The sequence below is a fragment of the Heteronotia binoei genome, chromosome 3, assembly GCF_032191835.1.
Source record: "Heteronotia binoei isolate CCM8104 ecotype False Entrance Well chromosome 3, APGP_CSIRO_Hbin_v1, whole genome shotgun sequence".
In the NCBI taxonomy this organism is placed as follows: domain Eukaryota; kingdom Metazoa; phylum Chordata; class Lepidosauria; order Squamata; family Gekkonidae; genus Heteronotia; species Heteronotia binoei.
The window spans coordinates 105,039,383-105,064,170 of NC_083225.1; the positions used below are offsets into that span (position 1 = coordinate 105,039,383).

Here is a 24,788-nt window from a genome sequence, read left to right on the forward strand (position 1 = left end):
TTAGCCTTTTCTTATAGGAAAGGTGCTCGAATCCATTAATTATCTGGTTGACCCTCTTCTGTACTCATTCCAACTCTGAAAAATCTTTATTAAAAAAGATACGGTAACTAGAATTCTATGTGTTCCAGGTGACACCATATCATAGATCTGTACACAGGGATATTACAGTATTAGCTGTTTGTTTCAGTCCCTTAAGAACATAAGAGAAGCCATGTTGGATCAAGCCAGTGTCTCATCTGTCTAACACTCTGTCATGGAGCAGCCAAAACCCAGGTGCCATCAGGAGGTCCACCAGAACTCCAGTCCTAATCAGTTTTCCTCTAGAAGAGTAACAGGTTCAACTCTTAGAGATGAGCCATCCTGATCCAGAGACATCTCATCTGCTGTTGGCTTTCCCTTAGGGTTTAGCTTAAAACCCCTTCTGCCAACTTTTAGATTCAGCAGATGGGTCTCTTCTGTACAGGTCCTGCTTGTTCCAAAAAGCATCCCAGTGCCTAACAAACGTAAACCTTTGCTCCCCATACTATTGTCTTATCCACGCATTGAGACTCCTAATTTGTGCTTGTCTAGCTGGCCCTGTGCTTGGAACAGGTGGTATTTCTGAGATGGCTACCTTGGAGATCCTGGCCTTGAGTCTCGTGCCTAGCAGCCTAAATTTTTCTTCCAGGACCACACAGGTACATTTCCCCACATCATTGGTGTCAGCATGTACCATGACCACTGGCTCCTCCTCAGCGCTGTCTGCTAGCCTATCTAGATCACATGTAATGTCATGTTTCCTCTATGTGGAGTTAGTGTGAGCTAGCTAGCAGTTTTTAGCCCCCAACTCACACGTTTTTGTCTTAGCTCAGGAAAAATGGCTCAGAGCAAACATTTATGCAGTAACTCACAACTTTAATGCCAGTAGTTCACGAAGTTGAATTTTTGCTCACAGGACTCCACAACTTAGAGGGAGTATTGGTAATGTCTACTACATTTGCATCCTTTTTAAATAATCCCCAGTGTGGTTTGTCTTTTTCATCCCTGCTTTGTGCTGAGTTAACATTTTAATCAAACTATCCACTTAAAAGTCCAAGATCTCTCTTGATTTTAGTATTGGTTCAAATCCCATAAACTTATATAAAGTTGGGTATTTTGGTTCCAGCGTGCTTCAACTTGCACTTAATTACATTAAACCTGACTTAGACCCCATTGTTCTCAGCTTTTTGAGAGGTGGTTCTTCTCTTGGGTTCTTTTCTCAATCTGCGTTGGTTTTCACCATCCTGAATAATTTAGTATCGTCTGCAAACTTGGCCACTATGCTGTTCACTTTCAAATCCAGATAATTTATGAACAGTTAAAAAGTATTGGTCCTGATCTTTGTGGGACCCCACTGCTCGCTGCCCAGGTTGTTGCTTAGCAGCTACCTTATCTTCCACTAAATCTTAGTAGATGGAAGTGCTGATAAGGTAAGGAATGAGAGATCTGTGAGTGTACAAGATGTCTGGTACCTAGTCCACTACTAGATCATAGACCTGTTTGTAATTACTGTTCAATTCTGAAGTTATCTTTTCTTTTGCTTTGCTTGGTCTTATGCCCTGCATTATTTAAAATAGGATTTTTACAGAAGGAAGACAGAAATTATACCATGTTGAAGCTGAGAATGGGGTAGAGCCTTGTTGTTAAAAAATCTTGATCACTAGCATGCTGTTTCTGTGAATGTAACCCCCCCCCCCAGTGCTTTTTTTAGTGATGAGAGTTTTATGGGAATGAGATTTGATTTAGAATATTTTTTTTACTTATAATTACTAAACAAGTTTAAAGGTACCCCAGGAGCAACTGTCACTTGAGCTGAAATACTGTGGGAGAGGGAAGTCAAGTGCTTACATTCACACAAGTTAAGAGTTTTATGGGGAAACTTATCTTTTCTGGAACAATACTTTTAATGTAAGCTAATTGAGAATGTATTGTCTTTATATGGTTGAAGTTTAAGAAAAATCCAAAACAGTTGACACTATTTTAGCACAACTAAATACTTTGTATCATATGCTGTGGCTGCTATTTTCTGCTCCGCTTTTTTTCAACAGAATAATTCTTCCATGGAAGTCAGTAGGCACCTCAGTTCCATAACATAATTTGTATTACTTGTTTTACAGCATGTTGGCAGTTACAATATCTCTTCTTGTGAGAGAACTGCTATGAATACACATTGTAACTTTTAGTTTTTATTTGATTTGTAGTTTTTTTCTCCAGTATATATTTTTTGTGCCATTCTCTCCCACTCTGGTTTACAAATGTATAAACATACGTATTCTTAGGCACAATTCCTAGGGACAATTACCTGAGAAATATTAATTACAGCTTTCAAACTGGCAAGCTTGCCATCTATTAGTTGTTCCTAGTCTTATGAAACAATGAATATGTAGAAATGGAGAATATCTACAGGGAAAAATAAAACACTGAAAAAATTTCAATTTCAGAAAATCTTCTGCGTCACATCTTTGGTTTTATTCATTTACAGGGAACAGTGCTGATCAAGAATGCTGAAGAATTGATGACTTTCAGTAAAGGAGAAGAGAACTTAATGGAGTTTCAAGTCAAAGCTATTGCTGATGCTGGTGCAAATGTTGTAGTATCTGGTGGGAAGATAGCAGACATGGCACTTCATTATGCTAACAAATACAATCTCATGGTGGTCAGGTAAGGCTTATAAAATCAGCTACTTTAGAAAGCATACTTTGCAGTTCAGATATAATAGCTTGATAAATTGAATTCAATTTATTATCAAAATCTCATCTTTCTTTTAACATAGAGATAGAAAGTAGCCCACAATACACCTGGAAATCATACTTGCTGTCTCTGGTTTTTCTTTCTTTCAGGGAATGCATGGCTGGTTAGGCTTTGGCTAGATCCAGAATATCACTTCCTAAACAATTGTCAAATCAGTTAACAGATTAGTTCATAGTTTTGCTTTAAGAGATCCTATTTATATTTGCTTTGTAAACATATCAGTAGATCTTGTTTACTGTGCAAGACAAAAGGCAGCCTACTGTTGTGCTGGAGAGAGTTGCGGGAGATTATTGTACTGCAGTAACCCTTTCAAGAACACCTTATCACTATAGTCCTACATAGATGCCTCATGGTACATGTACTTACTACACAAGGAGGGACAGGGGGCACAAGTACACTGGCCTTTTCTGCACAAACACCAAGTTGTTTACATGGTGTGAATGCTTGGAAGAAATGCTGATAATGGGGGTGTGTGCATGTGGGGCCCTTCCTCCAAGTGTTTGCATCATACAGATGACTCAGCAGTTGTACAAAGGCAGGGCATACTTGGGCTCAGCATTCCTCCTCACATGTAAAGGTTGTCTGCACAGGATTATTTAAACACAGGAAGGAAGAGTCACCCTTTCTTTGCTGAGAGGAAAGCACCCAGGCTGGATCTTCTGATAATTTGTAAATTATTTATGCTGGGCTGGTAGTAAGCATACACAGAACCTTTGATTTCAATGTAATAATGACATTTTCCAAATGACTGTGATATCTTTCCTGAAAACTGTCTTTTCTTTTTAAAGGCTGAATTCTAAATGGGACCTCAGGAGACTGTGCAAAACAGTTGGTGCTACAGCCCTACCCAGACTGGTATGTAAACAACAAAAAGTCATGCAATGGTGATGTCCTTCTTGGCATAAACATATATTTTATTGTTTTTCTTCACAGACACCACCTAATCAAGAAGAAATGGGTCATTGTGATAATGTTTATTTGTCAGAAGTTGGAGAAACACAAGTAGTTGTGTTTAAACATGGTATGTTGCTTTGTCTTTTTAAATGATGAGATTTAATTAGTCTTTTTGGCCTAGGATTCTCATAAATGCAGTGAGTCTTAGTGAGTAGGTTGCTTGTCTTGTGCTGACAAAGAAGGGGAGGGGTAGAGAGAAAATCAGGGTTGTACTTGGCCAGATACTCTGGGAGCAGGCTGAGCCTCAGTGCTTTTGCTAGTAGCTTGCCTTGGATTCAGCTAATGGCTGTGCAGGTTTGAGAGGCAGTGACAGGCACAAACCATGTCTATCTCCTTCAGTGCCACCATCCTTAGTGGCACTGACACACTTGGTTGTTTGGGGAGAGAATTATCCCTTTGTGCTGAACAAAATAACGTAGAATACAAACTGGAGAGGTCACTATAATGGATAACACAACAAAAAATACAAACTAGTGACCAATTTACTAAGAAATATAAAGAAACCAGTCCAAAACATGTACATTCATGTCCCAAAGTAGTGTGATGACAAGCCAATCGATTAAGTACTTATTTCTTTCCAGTCTTCATCAGACCTGGGACCGCTAACCAAAGAAAATATTATACAAAAATATCAGAAGGACATTCAGACACCACCAACCCTCTTCCAGTGAAAAAATATCATACTTACATATTGATTCAATTATATAGATTCTTTGCATAATTTTAAAAAAAGGAAACACAGAGCATCTCCAACAGCTATTTCATATCGGCAGCAGCTCAGTATGAGGCTTCTTGCGCACCCTAATGGTGCAACCAACATGTTTAAAAAGGCAAACATCTCATTTACAGCTGCCATTACACAAACCTCTTAAAGGTAAAGTGACATATTTTTAATGCAGCATGCTAAAAGACACAAACACCACAATCTATATCCACAGCTGATACAACATAAAAAATATTCCATACAAAGAATGTCAAATCACATAATTTATATAAAAATGTGTTATCACACAGCCAAATTATGCACAGCACTCATAATATTATAAAGACCATTCATAAAAAACATTTCAAATCATTGGTCATATTCAGTCCATATGGAGAAATGCAACTCAACTGGTGTATCCAGTATGCCTCTTTTTACAGCAGGATCTTGTGGTGTTTGTGTCTTTTAGCATGTTGCATTAGAAATATGTTACTTTACCTTTAAGAGGTTTGTGTAATTAAAAATTATTTAAAGAATCTATATAATTCAATCAATATAAGTATGATATTTTTTCACTGGAAGAGGCTTGGTGGTATCTGTCCTTCTGATATTTTTGTATAATATTTTTTTCTGTTAGTGGTCCCAGGTCTGATGAAGACTGGAAAGAAACAAGTAATTGATCAGCTCATCACCACACTGCTTTGGGACTTGAATGTACATGTTTTGGACATTTTGACTGGTTTCTATATATTTCTTAGTAAATTGGTCACTAGTTTGTATTTTTTGTTGTGTTGAACAAAATAACGTGGCATGCTGCTCAACTATTTTATTTTTTGAATATAGTATATATGCAAGTTCTGCATTTAGGTTTCATAAGAGTCAATTTCTTAACAGAAAAGGAAGATGGTGCCATTTCTACTATATTAGTTCGTGGTTCTACTGACAATCTCATGGATGACGTAGAACGAGCAGTTGATGATGGTGTCAACACATTCAAAGTATTAACTCGGGTGAGTAAGGAATGACATTTTGTTAAAATGCAACTATCTGCCGTTGGCGAAGTGCTAATATGAATGTACTGTTATACCAAGACACAACCTATTTGGTAAGCTCTGCAAACATAAATTCTGAAGTCTTTATACTTAATGACAAAAATCCTTGCCTTCCTAGTATTTTTGCGTTTACTTCCACTGTCTTGCAGGATAAGCGCCTTGTTCCAGGTGGTGGTGCAACAGAGATTGAGTTGGCTAAGCAGATAACTTCCTATGGAGAAGTAAGTTGTAGACTGACACATTGAATGTAGCTTTCGGTTATGCTGCTTGGGTTTTTTTATTTTTATTTTTTTTGCTTTTAGACTTGCCCGGGTCTTGATCAGTATGCTATCAAGAAATTTGCTGAGGCATTTGAAGTAATACCTCGGGCCCTGGCAGAAAATTCTGGAATTAAGGCTAATGAACTCATTTCCAAACTCTACGCAGTACATCAAGAAGGCAGCAAAAATGTTGGGTTCGATATTGAGGTAAGAAGTTAATTGTCTGCAGTAGCCAGCAGAACATCTTTCTGTAGTTAATCTTGTTGACCCTCATCAGGCAGGGCCACTGGGACAACTCTTGATAATTTCAGACTATAGACCCAAAAATTCATACTTTTACCTGATCTTGATGTTTTAGTGATGTACAGCAGACATTTTGTGACTTTAAAATATAATTTATTCCATGCAGGGGAGTTGTGTGTCTAATTGTGTGATGCAGTTTTTCATCTGCAAACTGTCTTGAGTATTGCTTAAACAAACCTGAATACAGAGTAACTTCTAAGGCAGGGGTGGCCAGACTTGCTTAATATAAGAGCCACATAGAATAAACATCAGATATTTGACAGCCACAAGACATTAACAAATATTACACACATCTTTATTAAAACTCTTAATGCTTTTTTGCACAGAAAGATAAAATACATATGTGTGCACTTTACAACACAACCATGCTAGGAGACTTTTTTAGAAACAAAAGCTGGGAATAACAGTCCCCATAAGATTATCATAGGAAAAGGTTAGGGAATTATTTTTTGGCACCAGTGGGAGAAGGAAACACACGTGTACCATGTAAATCATTGTTTGCATCATTATGCATCTCTCTTTGCCTTTACACCAAAGTTAGTAAACACAGCTCCTGCAAGAGCTATGAAACTAAGGGAGAACCCTGTGCAGTCCTCTTTAATTTTATTCCTTCTTCCAGTGGCTCCCTCGGCTCTTGCACTCTCCTTCCCTGCTCTAGGTCTCCGGGTGACCTCTGTGGTGGTGAAGCCTGCCTATTTTCCCCTCCTTCCCCATTTCACACACAGCAGGAATAGTCGCCTACCTATGGGTCAGTGTTCAGAGATGACTGAGATCCTGCTTACTTGAGAGTAAGCATGCATTAAGTTCCTACTTGACCTCCAGGAGCCACACAATGTGTGTGAAAGAGCCACATGTGTCTCCCGAGCCAAAGTTCAGCCACGTGTGTCTCCCGAGCCAAAGTTCAACCCTGTTCTAAGGCATACAAGTCCTGTAGGTAAAATGAGAATCCTGGTAGGAAACTGTTACCCATGATATATGAGTGCAGGTTCATTTGAATTTGTAAGTTTTTTTGGCAGGGGTGAGCACACAGATTAATTGGGGGTCACCAGAATTAGACTTTCGCTGGGGTTTTCAGTACAAAAAAAAAAGTGTGAGGTGTATGAGCTCAGACACAGTTTGAGTTCATGCATATCTGGCATAATACTGCCTTGCTGGAATATGTGAATGTCAGAGCCTTGCGGGACCTTCCCCAGTTTAGCAAGACTATGCTGTTTCAGCTAGCATTCAACTGAAATGATGGCCATCGCTGAGGATATTAAATTTGAATGGATGTTTTAAAACGACTGAATGCCATCTTTATACCTAGTTGTTATAGTACTTAATAGTATTTAAATTAGCTTTAACTGCTTTAACCTAATGTTTTAATTTAATGTTTTATTGTTTTATTATAACTTGTGAGCCGCCCTGAGCCTGCTTTGTTGGGGAGGGCGGGATATAAATAGAATAAACCTTTTTGCTGACATCTTGCAATATTTTGTATAGATGTGCTATATAATTTAGTGCTATATAAGGATGTGCTATATAATTTAGTATATAGCATGTTCACACAAAAAGCTGAAATCTTAGCCAGACTGATTGTATTTCAAAAATGGGTTTAATAAACTTACATGAAAGTTCAGTATTTAGATGAGCAGTCATTGTATTGAAGACCAAATAGCTTCAACTTTACATCCTTCGTTGCCTTTAACAGAATTAGAATGGCTTGATACAAAGATTTGTTACCATGTGTGAATTAAATGTTTTGAAGTAATTTTCCAAGGACATTGCAGTACAAATAAATTAAAGAACCCAGAAGTACCTTGGCCAATTCCAACTTTTCTGCAATAGTCATTTCATGCATATCAGAGAACAGTGTGTTGGAGAAGAGAGACGAATAGCAAGGAGGATGGCAAGGAGAGGCTGACTTATTTTTTCTTAGTGGGGCTGTCTTCTTGGGTCTGAGCCAAGCAGGTCTCAGATCTGCACCAACCTGAATGTTAAAGAGTTCCAGGAGGGGTCACTTGGCAAGTAGAAATCCATTCAGCAGTTCATGTAATAATTCAAGAAAATCTGGAAGGAAGAGCATGTGGAAGAGGATAGGGAATGACAAGCAAGTCAGGCTCCACGATATACAGTAAAGCTGGAGTTTCCAACATATAAAAGGGCAGCTTTTGTTACTGGGGTTGAGAATAGTGACATAATTTTTGATTTTAATGAGATTGGAGGGAGTAGAGATGCCTGAAGTAAGGATCCAGATTTACTGAAGAGGGAAGAGGCTTGATGTGTAGAGGAAGTGTATTCAGGAAGCATTTTCACATGGAATGCTGCTGAAATAAGCAGGGCCTGAACAAGAAAAAAAGTTACTTGACAGGGCTAGCCATCTTTGGTTATAGGCTGAGACCTTTGGAGGTCCGTTCTGTTAGAGTAGATCTGACAGCAGGGTATTGTACTTTGATTGGGTGGGGTTGAGACATTCCAGAATAATAAGACATGGGGCTGACTACTATATGAAGTCATCTCTCTGAGCTTGCTGTTTGCGCCATGGCTTTATCTCTTCATAGTCAAACAAGCTACACTCATGTTCTGAATTCAGTCCTGCAAATGTGGTCTGTTCCTAGCCAATTTTATCTGCTGTTGTGTTGCACATACCCTCTGCCCCCTCATCTCATTCTTTTGGTTGAACAACTTGATAGACAGATACAGGTGAAGAACATGTGGCTTAGTCAACAGACCAAAGAGGGGTAGAGACTGGAGTCACAAAAATGGAGGGAGAATTTCATGGCAACAAGATGGGAAGGTGGGAGCTATGACATTCTTCAGATATGAATAGTATTTGGCAGGGCTTTTTTTGAGCAGGAACGTAGTTCCAGCTGGCTTGGCATTGGGGTGTGGGCTGACATGCAAACAAGTTTCTACTGGGCTTTTTCTGCCAAAAAAGCCTTGGCATTTGGTGTGCTCTCTTGACAGGCTGAAGCTGCAGCTGTGAAAGACATGTTGGAAGCTGGTGTGTTAGACACATACCTTGGCAAACATTGGGGTATCAAGCTGGCTACACATGCTGCAGTCACTGTCTTAAGAGTTGATCAGGTAAGTTGGCACAATCAGTTTTCAGTGTTTCGGGTTTTGTAGTCAAGTTAATATGGTGTTGATAGGCTTTCATTTCAGGAATGTACACTTCCTATTTTGGGATGTTCTGCAAAGTGGAACTTGCAAAATGGGGGTGGGGAGACTTTGGGAATAGCACTGAGTACAGTGTGGGATGTTCAGTGGGAGTGAGAAATTGGTGAGAATCATCTTCCCTATCCCTGATGGAAATGTCATTCTACTAGCAGAAGCTGAGGTTGGATCTGTCCCATTGCACACACAACAACAGGTTTTCATACTGTTGATGTACAATGACTTAATGAAACTTTGTGGAAATTTTTGTGAAATTTCTATAGATTATTATGGCAAAAGCAGCAGGTGGTCCAAAAGCCCCTAAATCATCAGGACACTGGGACAGAGATGACTGGAAAGATGACCCTGAACAGTAGTGTGGAGTAAGAGTTAGTTTGAAGTTTCACGTTAATGACAGGCATTTGCATGAGTGCTTTACACTGGCCTGGCTGATATGTATTTTCTGCCCAGATCTTGCATGTGCGTGCAAGGCAAATGTCACTTTCTAACAATGTACTCAAAATACTAGGGATGGGACATCTTGTGGTGCTGTTAGAAGTTTCTAAACCATGATTTTAAATGTGGAAATGAATGTGCATAATTCACTTTACATGGTGGGGTTTTTCACTACAGTGGACTAACATAAGAGTTCTGAAGTATTTCTAGCATCTTGTTTACCATATAATAGCACAGAACCAAAGCATTTCTGTTACAGAGAAACTGATATTTAAAGGTACACTGATTTCAAATCTGAAGTTTCAGTACAGTCCTCATGCCAACTAATCTTCAAGTTTATCTTCCATGAATTTTCATACTCTTTAAAAAACATTGTACGTGCAGTGGCTGTCAGTTTTTTCTTTAGCAGCATTTTTTAAAAGTTTGTGTTGTCTGAGCTGTTTTATCTGTCCTGAATTTAATGCCTGTGAGCCTTTCCTGGTAAGTCACTAGCCACTTTCACCCCACAAATACATATGTAAATATATGATACCAGGGATAAAATTTAAAGCTTTTACTCCCTTTATGCTTTAAATCTTTTATTTGCCTTACCCATCATATTCAAATAGTGTGAAAAAGTATTGAAGCTCCAGTTCACTTCCTATCATCATGAAATTGTTATCCACAAATTTGGCAATTTACCAATTTAGTATTTGCTGCAATATAGTATTACAAGTTTTGGGCTAACTGACATTGAGATTTATGTTGACAATGTATCCTGTGTGCTCTTCTGGAATATCTGGCACTACTTTGGGAAAACTCTCCAAAGAATCCTGCTGATAAATATGTAAGTGGCAACACTTGCATGTGGCACACCAAATGGAGACCTGGTTGAGCCATGTGACTGAACCCGTGCTACAGTTGTATATGAAATAGTGTTTTAAATACTGTTGGCTTTAGTAGTAGTTTTGTAATTAAAATGCATGTAAATCACAGAATGTTGAGGAAGTATCAGTAACGTGATGGTTATATTATGTTCTGCTTGGTTTTGAAGAAATAGTATTTAGACTTGCCTTGGGAGAAACATGGAACATTGTTGGTAAGGTTTTATTATGACAGTGCAGATAAGTGACATGTAAACTTTTCATAGTCAAAACTAAAACATACAGAATTATTTCCAATTGAATAAATTATGCATTAATTAGGGCATTTGGCATGTAGATGAGGTACATAATAGATAAAATGCAATTCTGTCATGCCAATTTCATTCAGATGTATCTTGTGCTACATGAGAAACCAGAAGAAAACTTTAACAATTCCTTTTTCTTCCAGATAATCATGGCAAAGCCAGCTGGTGGGCCCAAGCCACCATCAGGGAAGAAAGATTTGGATGATGACCAAAATGACTAAAGTGTTATGGGAGTTCCTGAGCAGATTGTATATTAGTGTTGGTAACCTAAATTATGAGATTATTAGAAGCGTGTCTTGTATCACTAATTCAATAAAATGTTTCACTTGTTCTGATATAACTTCCTAATTGTAATAAAATATTACAAAACTGAATTATTTCAAATGGATTTTATATGTAGTAAGTCCTACTTTCCTATTGGAGGATTGTTGGATCTACCCCAGTAACAGTTTTTGTAAACTAAACATGGTCTGTGCTTTAGATATAGTTCTGTTCCCTCCCCCATCTATGGTAGAATGTCTTCACACAGGGTTGTTAAACAAACAGCTACAGGAAGAATGTCCACGTACATCTACCCATTGTTAAGTGGTTGCTTAAAGTGTCTCAGTCCTATTAGGTATTATGGAAGATAAACAAGAGTACTTTTATTGAAACGTTTTTATTTAAAAGTATGAAGGGTAAACTTCTGTTGAAATGCAGGCAATTGATAACAGCTGTACACTGTATTCAACAGATTGAACATGATAATAGTTTTGAAACAGCATCACTGAGCTTCATTTAATTTAGTCTGCTGAAAAAAGGGTTATGTAGCTCATTTATAGTAGTCGCTCATAGAATAGGAGATATGCTTGGGCATTGAGCACTTTTGACACCGTCACAGCTTGCACATGGGTATCACTAATGTGAAACCACTGTCCTTTGGAGGATTCTATTCCTGAAGCTGCAAAACAGCAAAAATGTCATAAGCATTTCCACTATTACATTCTCTTGCAGGAATTTTTTTCACTTAACATTCTATGCTACTATAGCCAACTTACTTTGTTGAATCTTGCCATGGAGCACAAGATCAGAAAGTTGGTTGTTGGCAGCTCTTGTCTTCACATAGGCAACGTAGTGGCCAGATCTCATAGTACCGCTGTGTTCAACAACACCATATAAAGAATATAATATTCTCTGACTGCCTTCTACAACATTCTGTGAAAATAGAATTGTACTTTAAGTAGCTCAATCTGTTTTCAATAAACATAGTTGAACTTAATATTTTTAGTTCTTTCGTACTACCTGCATTGTCTTTTCTCATAATAGCCAGACTACTTCTGGCAGACAATTTTTTTTTTGAAAATAAGTGTTTTCCCACACACTGTTGCTATGGCAATTCAGGATTTAAACTGAATATTTGGCTTAGGTGTTTCAATAAATGCAGCAACCATGATTCACAGAAACTATTCTGTGTTGTGATACAATATTTTCATAAAGTTCATGGGATTAAATAAAAATGGATGCAGCTGAATAGCATGCCAAATGAAAAACTGGAAACAATAATGGACTGTATTACATAATCATTAAATGACCAGGCCTCTTTATAAAGTGTGTTGTATCCTCTGATAATAACACTAATTTGGTGGAATCATTTCCTCTAGAAGCAAAAATGTCTTCCATGCCTTGAAGCATGAACTAAAGAGAATTAGTTTGTGTTGGTTGTCCAGCACTCATCCTTCATAACTATAGTGCATGGGGCAGATACAATATCAGTGTTCCATACAAAAATCCAGGGGGGAAAAAGGGGGTGAAACTGAATTTTAGAGGTTCTCCTTCAGTGGAAGAAAGTCACCCAGACTGGTTAGATCATACCTCCTCTTTCTTCAGGCAGGGCTATACAAATTTTGGTATGCCTTACCAGGACAAAGTGAGGGTGTCCTTCCAGTTTGAATATCCCTGCCACTCCAATAGATCACCAGATCTTAAAGGAGAAGCTCTCCCCATCTGAGGCTTTGGACAAAAGGAAGGGGAAGGCAAAGTGAAGGATGACTCCTAAGCCGGTGGAAAGATCAGGAAGGCCTGAGGCTCCAGACCTCCTGATTGTTTCAACCACAACGACAGCCTGAGCCTTGATCAATCAGACTCCGGGAGGGTGAAGTTGCTGCTTGGCCTTCACTTGTGTGTTCCCTTTAAATGGCTTTTCCAAGTGTCGTGCGGACCTTTTAAACCACCTGGGAGGGTTGTGGGAGGCCTATGGCATAGACTGGGCTCACGGACCATAAACGGCCCTGATCTGGAAAAATTAGGTACATGGTCCGGTCCACACCCATCGCTATGAACAACATACTGCAGACAAACGACATGGTTATCAGCATTATATAGAGCGAGAATTTCCAAAGGTCATCTGGCTAGGTTTTGTGTGAGCCAAAATGCTCCACTAGATAGACCTTAGACCAAAACAAGGTAGTTCTTACCTTTGGAAATTGGCCCATAAGAAGGCCACTCCATATAGGAGGCCAAGAAGCCTCTCATTCCTGGAACAAAGGCTTCTTTGAGATCTGCCTCCCCTCCCTCCCCCACAAATGTCCTCCCATGCAAGTCTGCCTAGGTGAGAGTCATTCAGCTCAAGAACCTGACAGGAATTCTAAGCATCTGGACAGCAGCAAAATTAGTTCTCTGGTCTGGCAACTACACTTGTAATTAAGTTCTACATTCAATTGTGGGTTGACGAGAACATACACATCCTACTGAATGGTGTATTTTTACAATTGTGTTCAAATCTAGCTTTTTGGTTTGTATGCCCATATTATATGCACAGTACATAGTATACATAGTAAAGCACCATTGCTGGATTGTATATAAACATGAAATCTGAAGAGTATGAAGGTTTTTTTTGGAGGGGGGAGGGATAAAGGTAGTCCCCTGTGCAAGCACCAGTTGTTTTCAACTCGGGTGACGTCGCATCACGATGTTTTCACGGCAGACTGTTTTACGGGGTGGTTTGCCAAGGCCATGATAAAATAGTTTTTCTTTTTGCTTACCTTACACTTAACTGAGCAAAAAGGTGCCAAATCCATTATTTCAGGAAATTTTATGTGCTTATTCATTTTTTGTAGATTATACCCAACCTGGGAGAAAACCAAAGAAAGAGGTAAACAAAACAAGCAATACCAGAAACTAGCATACTGAATTATAAACCTGGGTATTATATAAATCAATGTATTTAGACAAGCAATTCAGTCCAATCTCCTAGTGTCCTGGGTTTCATTTTTCTATAGGTTAGAAAATGCCATCTATCAAGAAGTGATAAAGCCAGGAATACCCAACTTAAGAAAGCAATGTAAGATTTTAAAAAGTTAATTATACCTGCTGAAATCTCTTTAAATGAAGAGTTAAAACTGGAGGAGCAAGAGAAATAAGCATTTGCTTTTGGGCATTAGTATATATGTGTTTCTTGGCATCTGGTGGGGGGAAAAAGAACATGACTGATGAGATATTGAACAGTACCACCTGCTGTTAAATTGCTCAAAATATAATGAAACTGATATAGAACACTGAACTCCAGGCACATTTTCTCTCCACAAATCAAGCATTTGAAGTTCTATCGGTTTCAATAACAGCTAATCAGAATCCAATGAAATTTAAGCAAATGAGCTGAACTTTGGCTAGACTATCAGTAAGGGTGAAAACACCAGTTTCTGCCACTCTGCTTCCCAGATGATCTCTCTTTAGCTGTTACCTTTATAAATTGTAACCTTCAAAGTGCTTCTAAATACAGGAAAATAACCATGGAAAAAGTTTCACAGCATTTTCCCAAGGCTAATGTTACTTCTCTCAAAAAGAAAAGAGCTAGTTTTGAGGTTACATTCATATCATGTATATGGTCTAGGACCTGCCTACCTTAGGGACCGTCTCTTCCCATATGTTCCCCAGAGAGTACTGCGATCTGGCTTCCAAAATCTGCTTGTAATCCCCGGGCCAAAGGAGGCCCGGTTGAAGTCAACCAGGGACAGGGCCTTCTCAATAACAGCCCCTTGCTGGTGAAACCAGTTACCGGAGGAGGTCAGGGCCCTGCGGGATATTGGACAATTCCGCAGGGCCTGTAAGACAGTCCTCTTCCGGTTGGCCTATAACTGACCGGCACCAAAACCATCAAACCCACCAAAATACTGAAGGAAGTTGATAGATAGCGTTGTGTTGGATTGATGTACTGATTTTTAATGAATTTTAATGTTTTAATCTCTTAATTATGTAAATTGTTATTGTATTTAAAATTTGAATTTTATTGTTAGAATCTGTGTTGTAAGCCGCTCTGAGCCCGCTTCGGTGGGGTAGGGCGGGATATAAATCAAATAAATAAATAAATAATAAAAATAACTACACTCTGAAGCCAAGTGCTGGAAACTGGGTGGGTGGGAAACGTGTATATCCTTTGTAACAGTCTGTTACAAAGGTGTTGAGAAGCTCCTGAAGCAGGTATCAAGAACTTGAAGTCAAGATGCATTAGGTTCCTCCAATGTGACGGAGATTCAAAGAGGAACAGAAAATGGAACCATCTAGCCTTAACCACAGCAACTTCCACAACCTGTGAAGTGTAATTTGAGACCAAGTATTACCCCACGTATATGCACAAATTATGTATACCCCTGCAACTTCTGTTAGATAATTGTACTTACTTAACTAGCATAGCATTATTTTTTGCTGAATGAATGGTGTGGGGAAGGGGAGAGAGATGATCTAGAATAAATGGACAGAAGTGCCATCAACCCTAAAGTTGGGTATGGGACTAACTTGGGGAAAATGGATGCTTCCTGAGAAGTGGGATTCTTGTTAAATAGGGAAACAAATCTTACCATACCCTGCCACTTTTAATGTATCTGATCAACTATGGGGACACAGTAAGGTTTGTCCTGACAGACAAGTCTCACAAATCCTAGGTAAAAGTTACACCCAGAAACTGCTAACATCAGCCCTTATCCCCCATTCACTTATGCTATCTTACAAAAAGATACTTCTGCAAACTGCATCTTTTCCTTACATTAGTAATTACAGTTTCTAGCACCATTTGTAAAAATGCTACTTAGAACTGCTTCTCTTGAGTTCACCTTCAGAGAAAGGCAGGCTAAAAATTAATCTGTCATATGCTTTTATGGAAGTGAGATTTTCCCTGTTCCACCCAAATGATTGTTGATAGTAATTAAGTTAGTAAGTAAAGAAAGGACGTGGCATACTTGTTGCAGAATTCTTTGGTCCACAAAGCTGCCTTCGTGTGCATACATCACAGAGAAGTTTATTATTTGCACAGAGTTTTTCATTACGAGTAAACTGATACAAACAATGAAGGACTGAACCTTCTTCTGTACTCATCAGTTCCCTGTTTGCAAGAGTACAAAATGCTGTTTCTGAGTCCTCATTCACTACTTCATAGATTTTTGAATCAGAATCAAGTTCATATGAGATATCCATATTATCAGACTCTGCATCCAAGGATAATTTGTTAAAGATGTGAAAAATCTCATCTTCCTCTGAAATTCTGTCTTCCTTAGAAATCTCATTGTCTTCCTCCAAAACCTTGTCTTCCTCAGAAATCTCCTCCTCTTTCTTAGCAGTCTTGTCTTCCTTAGAAACTTCCTCTGCTTTCTTAGCAATCTTGTCTTCTGTAGACATCTCTTCCTTAGTGATCTCCCCTTCCCCAGGAGAAAGGTGATTAAATTTATTCAGACACTCTACAGAAGAAACAAGATCTTCTGTGGGGAAATCTGTAAGAGCTTCACTGCTTGCCTCTTGGTCACAACATTCTGTATTTTCACTACATTCTTCTGTATTCTGTACATCTTTTGTTACCTCTTGCCAATCATTGTTTTCTTTTTCATCTGCACAGTGCTCTACACACTGGCTTAAAGATTCTTCCTCTTGTTTTAGATCAGTAACCTCAGTGTTACTTTCTGTTTCTTTATTGCAGTTTTGACCAACTTCAGATTTTTCTGTGACACAAGTATCTGTTAGATGGACCACTTTATCTTGAATTTTTTGCTGCCGACGCTGATTCTGTCAAGTGAAATATATGAAATTTAAGAGGAAGTTGAAAAGGATGATAATCTCAGTGTGTGCTGTACAAAAGAAGATTAAATCCAGTGTATTCCTAGCAGATGCCCCACCCCAGGGGTGGAATTTTAGCAGAAGCTCCTTTGCATAGTAGACCATACACCCCTGATGTAGACAATCTTCCAAAAGCTTACAAAAAAGAGCCTTGTAAGCTCTTGGAGGATTGACTATATCAGGGGTGTGTGGCCTAATATTCAAAGGAATTCCTGCTAGAATTCCACCCCTGCCCCTCCCTAATGGCACCCTGCAACCACCAAAAAGTATGATGCTGGGGGCATGCTAACCTTGTGAAGAAGGCAGTCGGCTGAGATAGTCCCTGCCCAACCTTACATAAATAGTGTCATCTGGCTACAACCCAGTTTATGCTATATATAAAGTTCATATAAACTGAAAATACGTGCAGTGTATGTAGTAACTGAAATGAAAAGGTTCACCTGAGTAGACAAGGGTACATTAGATCTTCTGAAGTAATAATATCTTATTAAGTATGATAAATGAAAGGTGAAACCTAAACTGAGGACTAAACTGGAAAAACATCAGAGAAAAAACTGATTCTTAACATCACATTGTTAGTCAAGGCTTTGCAAACTGAGTATTATTAGTTATGCTTGCATCTATCTGTCCCCCAGCAGTGACTGACAGGAGTGTTGCACTCCTCTTAAACATATTAATTCCTTGACACTGGTCTAAAGCCTCATACACACCACCACAAATATCTTTATATGATTACTTGCCAAAAGGTCATGGTTGGAGATGGGCTTGGAGAAGAGAGGAAAAAAGCAGTAACCTGAGATCAAGCCTTATGAGGAAATTAAGCTTTTTTAAAGACCCACAACACTGAGATGTACAATTTGCAATGTCCAAGTAATAAAATGTCTTCTCAAACATTGCATGTAAAAGGAGTATTGAGTACCGCTTAGAAGCAGTTCATATAGTAGAAATAATTTACATGAGCAAAAGCTGGGGGAGAAAACCAAGCACTGGTAAAACAAAGTCATATTCTTTTCACTTTTTAAAAAAAAGAATCCCATTAAGAAACACAACTACTGAATGCCCTGCCCACCAAAGTTACTCGGGGAGGGGGCACCAAATTAAAGGCTCTTTTTATGCCTCACTGCAGCCCCACCCCATTACCAACCTTTGCTTGCTTTTTGGCCATTTTTTTTGCCTTTTTCTGGAGATGTTTACTGGTCCCAGGAGTCTCTTCTCTTTCCTTCAAATAACAGTCAGTCTCTATGTTGTCTTCATCTTCCATCTCTTTTTCCTGTACATTTTTAATATTTTTATCATTTGTTTTCTTCTTACTACCCTTAAAAAAAGAAAATTACGAACAATTCAGAATAGGGATAGGAACTGAATCCCACCATGATAGCATAATGAAGATACAAAATTAATCTATCAAATGAATACAGATGAAAATCTTCAAGATGGAAAGAGCTAATAGTCCATTGCAAATTATTATTTGCGATCATTTGCTGGGAAATTATGGCTTTATCTTTCTCTATATCAACTTGGTCTTATTTAGCTCATAATACAAAGGATAGAGCTTTCTGTCGCAAGCAGTCTCAAATATGTCTCTATTCATGAAATAATCCACTCCACTAAAATACAATTAAAGCAGAAGGCACCAGTAAGTGCTGCTTTCGTAGGTCTGGTTTTATTTTAAATTCATCATCGAATACAAAATATTGCATCAAGGAGGTTTGAGGGCTTGAGAGTTTCATTGTGTTGCCCTAGATATCAATAGGACTTTCAGTTAAAAGGGTTACCATATGACAATAGGTTTCTTTAAAAAATCTTTAAATCCTACTTAGGTGCTTTCTAGCAAAAAAAATTCATCAAGATTTCTTCAAAAAGGGACAAATATTTTGCTGTTAATTATTTCTGTGTTGTTCCATTTCTATAATGTTCCATTCCCCACTGTTCAGGATCTATGTAGCAAAGCCTGGATTTCACAAACAGTCTATCTAAACCACAACAAACCTACCTACCCTTCTATACTTACCTGATCATTTAAGACAGGGAGTGACAAATCAAGGAATGATTCAAATACTAAAGAAACCTGAAATAAAAAATTTGACCTATTGTTACAGAAATTGCCTGGAAAATTTAAGATGGCTTAAAACAAACATTAGATTTCAGAACAAAATATGCAAGATCCAGTTTACTTAAGAACCACGAGAATTAAATTTAGAGTTTCTAACACACCCTTCCTGAAAAAAAAAAGAAAAACTGCAAACTCTGGGTGCTGTTTTTTTTTTTTTTTCAAAAAGTGAATTCAAAGCAATGGTGATTAATAATAAGAACAAAATTATAAACTGAAAATACAAATACAGCCTGGATTAAATTTGGGGATGAATATACATAACCACAATATAGAATTTTAACTAGAAATTAACAGGTGTAAAGGTAGCATAAGTAGAGTTACAATTCAGTATCCTATGTGCTTGTGACTTGGAGCAAACAGAAAGGCACTTTGTTAGTGGGAAAAGCATAGAGAGGGGGCACTTAGTACTATAGAGCAAGGACTTAGCAAAGGGCTGACCTCTCCCATTTCAGAATTCTAATAGGTACCCCCACCTTTGGAGAGTTGTCCCAAAGGAGCAACCATAAACTGACAGATAAGGAAGGGAAAGGATCCCAAACCTGATCCCCCATTCCCCTTGCTTATGGCTGGAGGCCACAACAGCACCTCCTGTGCTCAAGCTGAGCACTGAGTTTGCGCAGGCAAAGCACAAGCCACAGCCAAGCAGCACCATGGCCCCTGATATGCCATGGGAAAAGATCCCAGGAAAGTTTCCTGGGAGATCGGGGGGTGGGGTAGACGAATGCTTTGTCATTTGCCGTGGCAAAGGGCAGGGCATGTCTGTGATTTGAGGAGGTGTATGTGGTGAACCAGCTTGCCAGGCGATTCTTTAAATCATTCCCTTGCAGAATCAGAGCCACAAGCAGCAGCTGATGTGGATGGATCTCCAGTAATTTGTAAGAACTTCAATACAGGAAAAGTGAATAATTTGGATGGTACCATCAGGTACTGCAAGGGGAGCTTGTGGCAAAGCACCACCCCCTCCCATGGAACTGCATTTGCTGACCTTGTCAGGACAACACATTAATGGCTGAGCCCAGCTTGGCCCTCATGCCTACTTGCCATGACTAGATGTATCTCTGCTTTATTTTCCTGCAGATGAAGATTCAAAAGGGAGATTTTGGGTGCGGCAAGTCCTACTTCTCCCCCCACCCTCATACACATTCTGCTCAGTCTGTGGCTCCAGCCCTCCTCTTGAAGTGGAGCAACCCTTCCATGTTCCACCTACAATGCCATCCCACTTAGATGCATGCCATGCCAGGATCATAGGTCCTCTTTGCCATGCACCCAGAGACAGGAATGACAAATGACTTGCATGATTTCCATTGCAATATGCCACTACTTCATCACTACAGATTGAAGTACAGAAAAAGGAGGGAGAGGAGACTGGATTTATACCCTGCCCTTCACTTGGAGTCTCAGAGCAGCTTACAATCTCTTTTCCTTCCTCTTTCCATAACAGACACCCTGTGAAGTAGGTGGAGCTGAGAGAGTTCTGAGAACTGCTCTGAAGAGAACAGCTCTGAGCGAACTATGACTGACTCAAGGTCACCTAGCAGCTGCATGTGGAGGAGTAAGGAATCAAACCCGGTTCTCCAGATTAGAGTCCACCACTCTTAACCACTACACTAAACTGGCTCTCATGAATGCAGCATAGATTTGGAATGACAGTCTGATTGCTTTGGAACTGGAATGACAGTGCCCAGAGTGGAATGTCAGTCATTACTGTCTAAAACCATCCCTGCTTCACTGAGGAGGGAATTGGGGAATTTGAGGGTGGTGTTGCATGGCCTCCGATCTGAGCTCACCCCAGTGGTCCCCTCTCCTGCTCTGCCACTGGCAAGGGTGGTGTGGGAGTGCCCTCTGCAATGTGGCTGGGCTGCTGGGAAGCATGCCCTCCGGTAAGCAAATGCATAAGGTGGAAACAACAACCACCCTTCTCCTTCTGCCCTTCAGGGACACTGTGGTCTGTGCAGGCATTAAGGCAGCTGTGGATGCCTGGGAGAAGGTCAGCTCAAACCCCTTGCTCACTGTTATGTACCTGAATCTGCTTACAATAGTTGGTCCCTTTGAGTGGGGGTGTGCTCCTGATGAGTGGAACTCCTGCAGTGTTCCCCTTTCTGTCCCCTGCCTGAGATGGATGCTGGATTTCACCCTCTTGACATATGACCCCTGATACATTCTGGTGGTCCCATCCATCATAGTGCCACTGCTTCCAAACAATGCCTTCACTGACCACAGCAGCTAGCTTGCTATAGATGCTACCCCAGTTACAATCAGAATACACTGCTAACTCATTAACTTTGTCTGCCAGCCACTGCATAACGTATGGCCATAGGGAACAGACTAATGCCGTCATAGTTAAAGCAGTGGCCAGCTGCCATAACACAGGAGCAGCACAGGATTGCTTAGTTAGTATACTATTCCCCATTTTCTCTTCTGCTAATGCTCTGACAATTAAAATCATGTATTATGTATTCATCCCTTGGCTGGCTAACCCCTTCAGAAACATCTGCAACTTCTGAAACATTTTCATTTTCTTTTTAGTCAGATGACTGTTTTACATATCTCTTTGTGCATCAAAATTAGCCAGAAAGTACCCAGCATCCAAATTAAAAAGAATTATAAAGTGAGACTGCTCATAGCTTCATGAAAACCTTTACATACTCTGCCAAGTGCTTATTTATTACTTTAAATTTCTATCCCACCCTCTCTGCAAGCGGACTTTGCCTTTTCCCTCCAAAACAAGCTATGGCTACTCCATGTTTAACAAAAATAATCCACTCTATCTATAGAGAAAGACCCATTATGTTTATGGAAGTAGTACCTCTGACCTGGATCAAGGGTTACAGCCTGAAATTTTCTGTCGCAAAGTGAAAATCTTTCAAGTAAAGTCCTTGTTTAGCAGAAGATAATTCAGAATCTAGTCGAAGATTTTATTGTATGATGTTAGCAACAAATTATTCTCTTGTTATTAAACAATGATCCTGCCATTTAAATAAACATAATTTGAATTAAAAAAAATAAACCTACTTACAGTTTGGCACTCTTCACACATGATTGTACTTGTTAATTCTCCTCCAAAAACACGATCCACAAAGCTATGTAGTGCCTTTCTCTTATTATACTCTGAAAAGTTAAACATTAACAAAGTAATAAAATTCCCTCTTAGAAATAAGTTGGCTTTTAGAAAGTGTTATGATGCAATAATGATCAGCACAAGAGAAATACAAACTCCATCCTGGGAGCAAATAAAGAAGTGACAAATCCTGAGCAGGGCAAAAGAAAATAATAGAGATGAAAAAACAGTTTAAATGACACAGTGATGCATCCCTGATTTAATTGATAAGCTGAGGTCTTGTTTTAGATGTATCCAAGGACTTTATCTCTTGCCCAGTGGAACATTAAAAGAAAATTTGTTATTAATAAATAAGAATAAGACCGAAGTCTCATATTAGAACAATCTGTATCTGAAAACCCCATTAATTCCCAGACTGGATAATACAAGACTGAACCGGTAAACATGAAGTTTAAAAAGTTACAAACTCACAAGAAAGATGCTGAAAGAAAGGACTTTTCGAATAGAGAATCGAATCACCTAGATTTGAATTTAGTAGCATTTTAGAGACCAACAAGATTTACAACATATGAGGTTTTGAAAGCCAAAGCTCCCGTTGTCAAATACAAGTAGGAATAGAAATCTCTGCCTTCTTAGACTTCTGAGTCCTTATATCCCAGTCAGAAGGTGGGAGGGGGGTTGCAAAGAAGGAACTCAAGACGCAAAGGACTGTTCTAGCTGTTCTACTGTGGACCAGCACTGCAACCCTCTGAAACCACCTTCATGGAAGGACTGAATCACATCAATGTGGTAATGGGATGGAAGCTATTTTTCAGTGGCTTCCCTGCTTCCATATCTACCTACTGTGTCCGCCACCTCACCAAAACGGCATTGCTGACCACCACAGGACCCTCAAGAAAAGGATGTCTTTCAACACAGGGGCTTCAGTAAGGAGAGAACATTGGACACATGATTCCTGCTAAGGTTCCTTCTTCAATGACTTCCCATGTCATTCCACTTAGAGTGACCTGCAACTTTCAGCCAGGGCATTCTAAGGTCCGTTGGAGCCTTCTACCAGCAGCCAACACCCTTCCTGGTGCTGTCAAGTATTTTTGGAAAGTGGACAAAGCCATGTGGTTCAGCAAGGTTTCTGATTGGCCATTAAGAGATCTGATTGCTTGTGCAGACTTAGCAGCAACTGCCACCACGGCTCAAAGATCCTGCATTAGCCATGTCATGGCAGCCATTTGAGAATGTGTTCACCATGCTGTGTCACAATTCCAAAGGTGTCTAAAGGGTTAAAAACATTGGGGCTGTAGTAAAATAGACAATAAAGAGTTAACTGAAACCTCATTATGGGTTGGAGGAAAATACCCCCTGGACTGTTCTCTTTTCTTGTTTTCAGTTTTTGTTTTTAATTTGAAGTTGCAATAAAGCAGTTGTATGTCATTCAGAAACTTACATCACTACACTGATGTAACTTCCACCTAACCCAGTTATTTTTAAATGCCCTATTAATTTTACCATATCTTTCATCTTTTTTACAATTTAAAAACAGACATTTACTGGCAGAGATGCAGCTGAAGTAGGGTTGCCAAGTCCAACCCCAGAAATATCTGGGGACTTTGGGGGTGGAGCCAGGAGACTTTGGGGGTGGAGCAAGGAGACACTGGGGTGGAGCTAGGAGGGAAACGGCGCCGGGGAGCATGGCAAGCCGCCCCGCAGCTGCCGCCTCTTCTCCACTTGCCATGGCTGCTCCTCCGAGATGGGCTCAGGCTGAGCCCATCTCGGAGGAGCAGCCACAGCGAGCGGAGAAGAGGCGGCAGCGGCGCGGCGGCCTCGCCTGCTCCGCCTCTGGGGTGGAAGCGGAGGGGGGGATGGAGGCGGGCCAGGGGCGTGGCGAGCCGCAAGTCTGGGTCCTAGAAGGGCCCGGATTCACAGCTCACCATGCTCCTGGCCTGCCTCGCCCTCCCCTGCGCTGCTGCCGCCTCTTGGCTGCTCCTCCGAGATGGGCTCAGCCTGGGCCCATCTCGGAGGAGCAGCTGCGGTGGGCGGGGAGGGGGCGGCAGCGGCGTGGAGGCCTCGCCCGCTCCAGGATCAGGTGGCTCGCCATGCTCCCTGGCACCGTTTCCTCCCTCCCCCCGCTTCCATTTTTTTGGGGAGCGGGGGAAGAGGGTGGAAATCCTGGGGTCCCCCGCCAGGGCAGGAGGGTTGGGAAGCCTAAGCTGAAGGTGGCCTAGCCTTCCAAAAGGATGAGGGCACAAACACATAGAAAACAGAACAATATACAAAGAGCATACAGATAGAGCCAAAGAGCCAAACATAAGAAAGTAGTATTTAGCACCGTTCGCTCTAATTTCTGCCCCACCACGAGTGGAAGAGTTCATATCTTGAGCTGAATCTTAAATGGGCAATGGGCAGTGCAAGACCCTCTGCGGCCCCAGACTGCTATGAGTGGGGCTTCCTGTGCTAGTGAGCAGCCTCTCACATGCACAGCTTAGAGGGAACAGTGATTAGGTTTTTCTTTTTAAAAAGCATAATTCTGCAACCATGCTAATTAAATGTAAACCGAGTAATAATTTACCATAAGTATCAGGAGACTATCGAAAGCAATGTAGTTTCTAATGCATGAAGCTAAAGCATTTATTTCTTTAAGGTGGCTCTAAACAGAGGGAAAAGGCAGAGGAGAAGGGCTGTATTCCCCTGCACTGGACTGCTGTCTCATCTACTGTCCATTCACCTTAAGGGACAGAATTCACA

General features: G+C 40.1%; 2 protein-coding genes across 3 annotated transcripts in view; one reads left to right on the top strand and one right to left on the bottom strand.

Moving 5' to 3' along the window:
- The window catches only part of CCT8 (chaperonin containing TCP1 subunit 8), a 28,316-nt gene extending 17,142 nt beyond the window's left edge, over window positions 1–11,174 (top strand). Inside the window, exons 8-16 of one of the 2 annotated variants that reach the window (XM_060234365.1) lie at window positions 2,501–2,679; window positions 3,558–3,624; window positions 3,703–3,790; window positions 5,321–5,436; window positions 5,628–5,699; window positions 5,781–5,945; window positions 8,988–9,107; window positions 9,461–9,559; window positions 10,944–11,174. In XM_060234365.1, coding sequence (XP_060090348.1) covers window positions 2,501–2,679; window positions 3,558–3,624; window positions 3,703–3,790; window positions 5,321–5,436; window positions 5,628–5,699; window positions 5,781–5,945; window positions 8,988–9,107; window positions 9,461–9,553 — 900 coding nt within the window. In that variant the 3' untranslated portion in view covers window positions 9,554–9,559; window positions 10,944–11,174. The remainder of the gene's footprint in view (window positions 1–2,500; window positions 2,680–3,557; window positions 3,625–3,702; window positions 3,791–5,320; window positions 5,437–5,627; window positions 5,700–5,780; window positions 5,946–8,987; window positions 9,108–9,460; window positions 9,560–10,943) is intronic. The other variant, XM_060234366.1, reaches the window with a different exon arrangement.
- Window positions 11,175–11,442: 268 nt separating this feature from the next.
- The window catches only part of USP16 (ubiquitin specific peptidase 16), a 44,772-nt gene continuing 31,426 nt past the window's right edge, over window positions 11,443–24,788 (bottom strand). The window contains exons 11-18 of the mRNA XM_060234364.1: window positions 22,008–22,099; window positions 18,890–18,946; window positions 18,023–18,193; window positions 16,011–16,827; window positions 14,146–14,240; window positions 13,821–13,907; window positions 11,838–11,994; window positions 11,443–11,740 (exon numbers count right to left, since the gene is read on the bottom strand). Coding sequence (XP_060090347.1) covers window positions 11,616–11,740; window positions 11,838–11,994; window positions 13,821–13,907; window positions 14,146–14,240; window positions 16,011–16,827; window positions 18,023–18,193; window positions 18,890–18,946; window positions 22,008–22,099 — 1,601 coding nt within the window. The 3' untranslated portion in view covers window positions 11,443–11,615. The remainder of the gene's footprint in view (window positions 11,741–11,837; window positions 11,995–13,820; window positions 13,908–14,145; window positions 14,241–16,010; window positions 16,828–18,022; window positions 18,194–18,889; window positions 18,947–22,007; window positions 22,100–24,788) is intronic.